This window comes from Carex rostrata, chromosome 15, assembly GCF_964058835.1.
Source record: "Carex rostrata chromosome 15, lpCarRost1.2, whole genome shotgun sequence".
NCBI classification, from domain to species: Eukaryota; Viridiplantae; Streptophyta; class Magnoliopsida; order Poales; family Cyperaceae; genus Carex; species Carex rostrata.
In genome coordinates, this window is record NC_135932.1 from 8314398 (window position 1) to 8324798 (window position 10401).

Consider the following 10401-nt stretch of genomic DNA (forward strand, 5'->3'; position numbering starts at 1 on the left):
AAATATTTGGCCAACTCATCTTTAGAAAATGATTTCTTATTATTAAGCAATTCTTTTCAACAATTGCTAAATAAGCAATAGCCATACAACCCAGTAATTACAAAAATAATTGACACATCAGCATAAACAATTACGGTTGGAGATGCTCTTAGAAGATCCTGAAATTTATAAGACCTACTCCGTAGTCAATTAGTCACAAGATTTTCTTTTCCGAATCCGTATCAGCTCAGGTATCTGAGATCTGAGATGTCATTTATATAAACGAACGGTCCAGATTAATTCCAGCCGGGCCGAACTCATTCAGGTGCCTATAAAAAGTTAAAAACTATAGGGTGTCAGTTTTGAGATTCGTGCCAGGTTAAATAAACGGTCCAGATTTAAAAATTGCAGGGATCCGAATTCGTCTTTTCCTTCCTCTCCTCTCCTGCTCAGCTCTCCATCCAAACAAGCAAATTACACGGGACAAAATCTAGGGTTTTTCGAGTTAGTCGTTCCCGCTTAGCCAAAAACCCTACTCTCTTCTCCTCCTTCACGAAAGAACATGAGTCGGTCTGGGCAGCCGCCGGATCTAAAAAAGTGAGTTCTCCATTACTTCCCATATGCAACTTTTGATCATGATCCGAGTAACTGATTTGTTTTCTTTTTTGGTTTGTTCTCAGGTACATGGACAAGAAGCTCCAGAGTAAGTTATTTCCCATGAATACAGCAAATAATTTCACACATGAACCTTAATTGAACTTGTTACCAGCTTGAATTTCCTGTAATTGAAGTTGGACCAGTTGCAGAACCATTTCAATTAACAGTTTAAAATGATTCAGAATGGTTTGTGTCTAGTCTGTAGCAGTGCTTGTTGATTCATGCTGTGTACCTTGCGGTACATATTAAGACAAGATTTTACTACTTCATTGCCGGCTACCACATGCTATTCTCTCGTTAGTTATCCAATACCAGTATCAGATGGTTAATGCCTATTTGGTTTTAGTCAGTATTTGACTGGTACAGAGTTGCTATCAGGCTTGACTCGCACAGTGCTGCGATTGATTAGTCCATAAAGCTGTACTTTTCATGTCCAATATATTGTTAACTGCTCATTTTGTTCTTGATTGTCTGCTCTGAAGTTATAACATTTACCATTTTTATTTTCCAGTCAAGCTGAATGCAAATCGGGTTGTAGTTGGAACTCTACGTGGATTTGACCAATTTATGAACTTGGTGGTTGATAATACTGTTGAGGTTAATGGCAACGAAAAGAATGACATCGGCATGGTGGTACGTCTTATTAATTTAATTTTTTCTTTGAGCTCATTTACTTTTTCTGTTTACCCCTGTGAAATACTCACCTTTTTGCACACCAAAACAAGGTCAAATCCGAACTAAAATGAAGGGGATTTACTGGTCATTTACCTTTTTAATCTGTGCTTAAGGGTCAGCTTAAAAACTTTTATCTCTTGATTCTGGCAAAGTTTGTCTTAAAGTTTTCATGAAAATAACAAGTTCGAAAGTTCGGACTGCTTTCTAAGCAAAGGTTAAATGATGATGGTTGGAGTACTTGTTAACAAAGTAACTGTGTTAGTCCAAGGTGACAAGTAATAATTAATGCATAATATTGATAGTTATGATGACTATAATGGTTCAATGTAATTATCAATTTAGTGAAACTAGGGAATTTTGTTTTAACTGAAGTGATACAGGTGTGTTGTGTTTTGCTTGTAATTAATATGACAATATTATGGTTTCAATCATTATCGCAAGTTACTGCACTGATTTGATATAAATCTATATAACTTAATTCTTCACCAGGTGATCAGAGGAAACAGTGTGGTCATGATTGAAGCACTGGAACCGGTGAAGACGGCCTGAAGTCCAATTGTGCCCTTCATCTTTAATTGACTTTCCATATAGTGTTGTATTTCATATGCCTTTTCTAGTTTCAGTCAATGTACTTGTTTCTGTTTTGAGTACTTAAGATCTATGAAACGGTGAGTTCTGGTACGTTGGTGAGCATTTGTAATGGATGTTTAATGATTTGTAAACTGTCCCCCCCCCCCCAACTCTCTCTTGCACATCGAGACACTTCATAAAGAGCTCATGATGCTGGTTTCTTGGCTGGCAGCCTTAGTATGGCATTATTGTGTTTTTAGAATTTTTTTTTGCTGTTTACCTACCTACCAGAGCACAACTAAACAGGAGGATTACATCAATAAGTCGGATATTAGAGCTGAAAAAAAGAGAGCCTGATGTGTATTTGTATGATTGTATCCTTTTTTTTTTTTTTCTTTTTTGTTTGCAAGTTTAGTTATTCCAGTTTTGTTCTAATTAAGTACTAATAGGAGCGCCGTCATATTGAGAGATAGAAAACGAGCTTGACTAACGTCTTTCAGATGTAGCCTTATGGCCAGAGCTCATAATTGAACTTGTTTGCACGGTATAATTTTAATTGCTCAAAACTCCATCGGAATTGCAAACCAAGCAGTGCAACAATTAGTGCTGTTAAGAAAGTCAGCAACGACATGCGACGGCATCTGATTGGAATTGTTGTTTGCGGATATAATTACCACCATACAAATACAGCCCATTTGACACAATGACATTAACCTTGGCTAAGAATTCCATCAAATTCTTAGTGTGTACTTTCTATATAGCTCTCTTGCCAATGAAGAACTGTTAAGAACTATATTTTTGTTTCTTTTAGCAAGCAGCAACCCAGAACAATCTCTGTGATGCTGTAGTTGCCTCAACTTCAGATCAGCGGCAATAGGGAAACCAGGCTTCAGAGACTTACAGGTTCAGAACTTGTAGAAGACATGTACATACATACTATGGGATGGAAGAAAAAAAAGGTATACCGAGAATTAATTTGGAACTGGTACATGCGTATTTTTGAAAGAAAGACTTGAGTTTCTCACTGAAATTGGATGACAGTTGAAATAATAGCACAAGTTAGTTAAGGCCTTCCCCATCAAAAAGGAATTCGCATCCAGTGAGATATCTCATATTTTGCGTGACTTTTTGGAGAATCTCAACCGTTCAAATACATTCTGCACGAATCTCAAAGCTCAAATAATACTAGCCCCTGCGCTATCCCCGAATAGGCACCAGACACGTCGGTCACACAAAATATGAGATATCTCAGAGGATACGCACTCATCAGAAAGGAGGCCGTGCCATCGAAGCCGAGTATCAATTGGCTATAATTAATACTTCCAGACGCATGACAAATACTTATTATTTTTACCAGTATTACCTAAAACTAAAATTGTGATTAACTCGTGATCCTTCACTTGATTGTTTAATGTTAGTTTATCGATATTACCTCAAAATTTATCTCAGTAACCTAACCAGAAAAATGGTACACAAATGAGTCATACACAAATAATCCACGAGATGGCATTTCAATCAAGTTCAACAGCAATGCAAAAAAATATAAACTATACGTTCAAGTTACAGACTCATACAGATACAACTTAACAAACACAAATAACATCGACTTAGGTTCGCTTAACGGGGTCGAAGTTGGCAACAGCGATGACAGCACCGAAGATGACACCGAGCACAACACCTCCTGACACGATGCTGAGCAAGAAGTTTTTCAGTGATGGCGACAACCCGGATTGCGCTGCCTCTGCTACCTCTGGTACCATCATAGCTGCTGCTAGAGCTGCTGCCGTAGCCCCGGTCAAGGCCTTCTCCTTCAGGGAGGCTTTGACCACAACACGGGCTGCCCGTGCCTTCACGGGCCTAACGGGACCCACTAGTGGAGCGAAAGCACCGGTGCCGAGCCTTCTTTGGGCAACGGCAGGTGCGGCCAATGTAGGCGCGAAAGCTGAAGCACATGCCATGGTAGCTGTGAGATGGCTAGGTGCTTGATTTGTGGAGAGATGAGAGAGAGATGAAGTCTTGGGTGTTTGCTTATGATTAGATGCAGAAAGCCAGGTGAAAAAAGAGGGTGAGATAGAGGACGTAGGAAGAGGTGCCATGTCAGCAGCTTGGGGGCTGACGTGGAGGATTTGGGGATAATGGTTTGTGGGATTGTAGGATAAGGTTATCTTTATCTTGCGGATGAGAGAAACAGCAAACAGGTACGTAGGTGTGTAAAAATCTCTTGAAGTGATTGGTTGGGCCTATAATAGTCCAATCAAATTAAGTTTAATAATTCCGTATTAAATTTATGGACCGCATTAACTCGTCTCAATAAAAAGACAAGTAATTCACTAATTCCATCAGATATCATATAATTGAATTGAAGCCATTTCATAATACATTAATAACTAGCGTGATAACTGACACAACTAACTAACAGTGATTTACGGTTTTCTCACGATAACGGCTTACAATATAGGCCTTAAAAGAAGCCCAATTAACGATATTCAGGTTTTGTAGCCCGCTAAACAAAGCCCATTTATTTAACAAATGACCCTCTAATTTCGGCCTGTAATAAGCCCTCAAAATAACTTAAAATAATAATTACGCGGAATCCAAACCCAACCAACCCGACCATGTCCCCCGAGGTACAATTTATAATATTGGACGGTCCAGATTAATCTCAGCTAGATCAAACTTAATCCAGAGGCAGTTGGGACTGTGGGTATGCTTTGAGATTCGTTCCATATGAAAAGAACGGTTTAGATTTATAAATTGCCCCTCAGGTACCTGGGGTGAACGAATTCATCCAATCCAGCAACATTTTTGCCTGATTCGTCTCTTTCCTCCCCCCCACCTCCTCTCTCCTGAGTCCTGACAAGTGACAATGTCTCCCGCCATCGCCCCTCCATCTCGCGCTCTGTACTATGCTTTGCTCTCCCGCATTTTCCTCATGTCACTAATCGGTACGTGTCGCCTCCTCTTCCGACCGTACGACACCTCCGCCTCTCTCAACCCACCTTGCCTTTCTTCCTCCTCCAACCAATCACAGCCGTCAGATCAGATCCTCTGGCCTCGTGTTGCATCCGCGATCGAATCCAGCGTCGTATGGGACGGTGTGTACTTCGTTAGAATTGCTGAGTGTGGGTATGAGTATGAACAGACCTATGCATTTCTACCGCTACTTCCAGTTGCTATTTCTCTTCTCTCTCGATCTGGTGAGTGAAGCATGTTAAAATTCCTTCTTAGTGCACAATTTCCACCAATATGGAATTATTAAACTTGAAGTGCTTTTAATAGTTGCTTAATTGTAGTTTGGTATTTGTAGTTTTTGCTCCACTGGTTCCATTAATTGGGTACCGAGCAGTGCTGGCATTGTCTGGTTATATGCTGAGTAATACTGCTTTCGTACTTGCGACATTGTACTTGTACAGGTAATGCAACGGTTTTGTAACTTCACTTGTAAGGATTAGCATTAACTATGAACTTGTGTATGTTGGATGTATACTGGTACCAGATCCAAAAGGTACATTTGGTTTTGACCAGAAATATTTAAGCCTCAATTAAGTTTGTCTTCTTCCTAAATTTTAAGTTCAGGAGTAAATTAGGGTTGCATGATGTACCTGTTCTGGTTGGGATGTTTTGACCAACTGTGAGCTTGTTGGTTAGAATCTGATCTTTCAATTTTTGTTGTGAACAAAAATTATACGCTTCAGTGTTTCAGTTAAAGGGAAAATAATGTCAAACCAACAAAGTTTGCAATAAAGTAATGCTGAGCCAAGAGATCTATAGACCCAGTAATTCAGTCAGGTTCGTGTCAATAGTACTAGATGTTTTGGCGAGCCAGGTTGTATCTGTTCTAACTTTAATTAAAGGATACCAACAGGAAGTTGAACCCAACCATTATAAGATATGTTTACTTGGTTTGAGTGGCATGTGAAACCAGAGTGACAGCAAACCTTTTGTAACTTTTCGTACATCTCCTTGTAAACTTTTTTTAATTTTTGTTGGGTTAATTTTTATTCTAAATCATCTTCTGTGCCATTTCAGACTCTCAAATTTGATATTGAAGGACTCAGCAGCTGCCTTGCGATCTTCCGTCCTCTTCTGTTTAAACCCAGCTTCCATATTCTATTCATCTATGTACAAATCTCGTATATTTTTTTACCCATTTGAATACAAGTTTACGTGTAGTCCATATGCATATAGAAGGGGAATTTTTATAATTTCTGGCCTTTACCCTTTAAAGCTTGGCAATGTCTTGGATCCCCGCCCTATAAAAATTTGCCCAAGTTAGCCTACATTTAATGTGAAAATTAAGAAAGGTGCTGTGTAGTTTTTCTTTGAGGGAAATTCTATGAAAACTTTTAAGAAAATATTGATACACATATGTGCTTCTGCAAATTGAATAGTGCCATCCCTATCCATGCAAAACATTAAGTTATTCTTGCATTTGGGATTCAAAGTCGAAGAGAAGTATGTACTAAATCAAATTAAAGCTTTGCTGCTTAGTAGCAGTGATGTAAGCAGATGTAGTATTGATTAAAAAGCTCAAATTATCATTATGTACTATGTTACCAAGTAAAGTAGTAAGGGTAAAAGGTGTAAAAAGTTAGAGAGTTGGTGTTTGAGTTCAATGCACTTGTGAGACGCTTTATAATACTCGGCCTTAAATCACCTCCATTAAAGCCTTTTCAAACACTTAAAATTACCACTGCCTCACTTGCCAAATTCACATTAAGATATTTATCCATTGAGAACAAGAAAATTTTGGAACCTACTCCCCTTTCATTCTGAATATTATTGGAATTATATTCAACTACCTCTGCTCTCTCATTGTTATTCCAACTAAACAAACAAAGAACAGATGTCAATTTGGATGTTTATAGAAGTTAGGAGCGGACGGGCCTATGAAATTTCTATCAATGTTTGGAGGGAATATGAGAAACTTCTTTTGTAGGCTGCATTATAGTTCGCATTTTATAATATATCAATGACTTGTCCCTTTTCAAGCGTGATGAAAATACATTTTCCATTTCATTGCAGATATTCTGAGAGCCTATATGCTTTATTCTCATTTGGTGGCCTGTTCCACCTATTCTCAGGTTCTAGCACTTTGGCTATGATAATGCTTGCCTTATCTGGTTCGGCTAGATCAAATGGGGCAGTTAATGCTGGTTATTTCTGTTTTATGGCATCGATGCAAGCAATTAGTGCTGTTATACAGAAGAAGAGGCCATTTGTAAGCATTTTTCTTTTATTTCTGTTTTGAAGTGTGTAGTTAAGTACCGAATATTAGGGTACCATTCATTGTAACCATTGACCCGTGGCTGACTAGCTGGTGGAAATAGACCAAAACACCAAACTACCATGACCAATGACCCAGTTTTACCGCAGATACTAGAAATGAGAAAATGAACATGAAAAAAAGAAAAGGAAAGACACTCTTCTAAGAATCCTTTTCAAGAGATATTAATTAATTATCTGTGATTTGCAATTTTGCACTATTTATAAAGTTGGCAGTTGGTGCTCTGCTTGTTGGATTTTTGCGATCGGTGTTTATATTTGCACCTTTTCTTGCATTTCAAGTATATGCATATTTGAACATTTGCCAAAGTGGCAACTCTGAAAAACCAAGACCATGGTGCCGGGCAAAAGTTCCTCTGCTATATGGATTTATTCAAAACCATTACTGGTACATTTTCTCAGTGTTTCTTTGGACATTTTGATCAATAAAATTTATTTCTTTATTCTTACGCCACTCATAATTACATGATCGAGAAAGAGTTTAGACCTTTCCAGCCCCTCTCCATAGAGAGAGAAAGAGAGTAAGATTTTTTTTTTTAATAATGACATGAAAATAAAGTACAATAAGAAAAATGGGCTTGGGATTTGTGAGTGCCCTTTGTTCTCTCCCAAATGGTAACTCTAGCAGGCATATTTTATTGAAGAAAAGGTATGGAGACCAAAGATTGGGATACAATTTTTTTTTATTAGTAGATGAAAATTAATAATTTGTGTTAAATATATGGTATGGAGACCAAAGATTGGGATACGATTTTTCTTATATAAAAGACATATACTATTATTGAAAATTACTTTTCTGTCCTTTAAGAATTATTCTGGATGTACATATGCTAAGACACGATGATGTACACAAAAAATTGAATGCGTGCTAAAATGACCATTTTCAAACAAAGAAGAAAATAGAGGCTGAGAGGGATGGTTGTAAAGCTGAATAAATTCAATCCATTTTTCTCTATTTGTATGAAGATATTCAACATTTTATTTCTTTTTGAGTTAGGGGAGTTGGGTTCTTGAGATATTTCCAAATAAAGCAGCTGCCGAATTTTCTCCTAGCTTCCCCCACAATCTCTCTTGCCCTCGGCTCAATTATGTATTATACAAGACTTCTCCATGACAATCTCATACCGTCATCTCTGCTTAACTTCAAGGAAAGAAAGAGAAGTTCTCATTCCATTAGCACTTCAGACAGCACAGTTTCTTCTAAAGGTTACCTCCTTCTCGTGTGCCCTTACAACTTATTTGATCATGTTAGCAAGCATTGAATTATAATATGAATGGTGCTTCTTTATGAAAAATTGGAAGTATCTTTTTTTGCAAATCCAACCTTAATTATCTTAAAATCCCTTAATTTGGAAAAGCATTACCTTTGAAGCAAAACATCACAATTTTTACCCAAAACAACCGAAGTACCTTCTCTTTTCTTCCTCATTCATACGGTGATGAGAAACAAGGAGGGGCAATATGGGCACATTGTTGTTGGAGTATGTCTAACTTTTTTTTTTCCCCTTACGTTCTGGGATACATTCTAGTATAATGATATTTCCTAATTTTGTTAGAATGCATGGTGTTGTCACATCCAGCATCCATGCTGATCGAATTGCATCCTCTTTTTACTCGAATTGACTTATGGTACTAATTTAGGCCATTGCTATAATTAACTAGGGAACAAAATGCTCAGACAGAGGAGATCTGAAAGAGTATTAGAAGAATCTGAGCCCACAATGCAAATTTCCAATCAAAAGGAAGGATCTCACGAAAATGTCATACTGTTCCTTCCTTTTATTCTACACCTTGCATTTATGACATTCACCGCCTTTTTCGTCATGCATGTTCAGGTCAGACTTTTTAACTGTACCATATTACCCATAGTGATCTTGTACTGGAGCCAACTGCTATGTTGTTGTTTTGGTTTTTATAAGACCCTCGGTTGAATATAAAAGGCCAGAAAGGTGAAGAAGATCGTAAAGAAAGGTTCTGGTTAAAGCTAAGAGTGGAGTTTGACCCTGCACAGCATACATTTGGTGCTGTATTGATATTGGTACATATCTGGTACATTATGATATAGTCCGAGAACATCGTACAGTTGTACATATGAGACATCAGATCGGCAATGCATAAAATGGCAAAATGAGACATCTTTGTCATTCAAAGGCATGGTCAATGTCAACAGACTCTCTTCTATTACTTTCAAAAATAAAAAAAATAAAAAAAAACGTCTGTCTTTTTTTTTTCTTCCTTGTTTTTTCTAGAGATGGCAATGAGGATGAAGGGACATGTTGGGCATCTAGTTTATCCTATCATATATTTTTTTTAGTTGATATCCTATCATATATGAGTATATTATAGTTACTATGTTTCCTTTGCTTGAAGTATGTCCCATAATGATCTAACGATCTGCATGGCATTTATGTATTTGCCCGTTATTACTTCTGTCCAAATTAAAGTCTATGAGTTAGTTTCATACAGTGATAATTTTGGTTATGGTCTTACAGGTTTCAACACGATTTCTTTCTGCCAGCCCACCAATTTACTGGTTTGGATCACATGTACTTGCCTCTCAAAACAGTAGTTCCAGGAAATGGGGGTACTTGATCATGGTGTATTTTGTCATGTACATTCTTTTAGGCAGCTTGCTCTTCTCAAATTTCTACCCCTTCACATAACAAGACAAGTAAGACTATTTTCACAACCACTATTTGTTCTCCCTTTTCAGAGGTGAGCTTGTTGCTAAAGAAACAAAAGATCTAGGAATTTCAAAAGTTAAAAGGGGAACAATTTTTTTGTAACATTAGCGAATTGAATAGAATAGTTTGATGATGCAAGTTAGCCAAGTTTATGACATTTTCATCCTTTTACACAGTTCTCCACAACCAAAGTTGCACTAAAGCCATCTTGCCCCCCTAATGGATTTGAGTTCTTTGTAATTTTTCTTTTTCTTTTTTCTTGACAAAGGACCTTCTAGAGGCATCCTGATGTTGTATGATTTGGCATTCCTGGTACTATAGATGCAACTTTTTTATTGCAGAAATCTCAATACTAGCATTTGGGGGTTCAATGTTGATTTCCAAATTATTGTATATAGAGGAATCTTGGTGGTGTAACTTCAAACAAACAGAAAAGATTACTTGTAGTTTTTCGTCTTTCATTTCTATTACTTTGTGGGAGCCAATGAGTAATGAGCAGAGTACATCACACCAGCTGAGCAAATTCAAATTAACACTTCACTGGTTATAA

The 10401-nt window shown here is 37.5% G+C and overlaps 3 protein-coding genes across 3 annotated transcripts; 2 read left to right on the forward strand and 1 right to left on the reverse strand.

Moving 5' to 3' along the window:
* Positions 1-421: 421 nt before the first annotated feature.
* On the forward strand, positions 422-2035 carry LOC144566377 (putative small nuclear ribonucleoprotein G). Its single transcript, XM_078316395.1, has 4 exons — positions 422-576; positions 660-682; positions 1148-1269; positions 1801-2035. The coding sequence occupies exons 1-4, from the start codon at positions 542-544 to the stop codon at positions 1858-1860; spliced, it is 240 nt and encodes a 79-aa protein (XP_078172521.1). The 5' UTR covers positions 422-541; the 3' UTR covers positions 1861-2035.
* Positions 2036-3365: 1330 nt separating this feature from the next.
* PSBX (photosystem II subunit X) lies at positions 3366-4050 on the reverse strand. The gene has a single exon (XM_078316044.1). The coding sequence runs from the start codon at positions 3975-3977 to the stop codon at positions 3489-3491; it is 489 nt and encodes a 162-aa protein (XP_078172170.1). The 5' UTR covers positions 3978-4050; the 3' UTR covers positions 3366-3488.
* Positions 4051-4684: 634 nt separating this feature from the next.
* On the forward strand, positions 4685-10401 carry LOC144566183 (transferases, transferring hexosyl groups). Its single transcript, XM_078316116.1, has 8 exons — positions 4685-5078; positions 5189-5294; positions 5911-6003; positions 6907-7102; positions 7377-7555; positions 8165-8373; positions 8830-9002; positions 9660-10401. The coding sequence occupies exons 1-8, from the start codon at positions 4748-4750 to the stop codon at positions 9828-9830; spliced, it is 1458 nt and encodes a 485-aa protein (XP_078172242.1). The 5' UTR covers positions 4685-4747; the 3' UTR covers positions 9831-10401.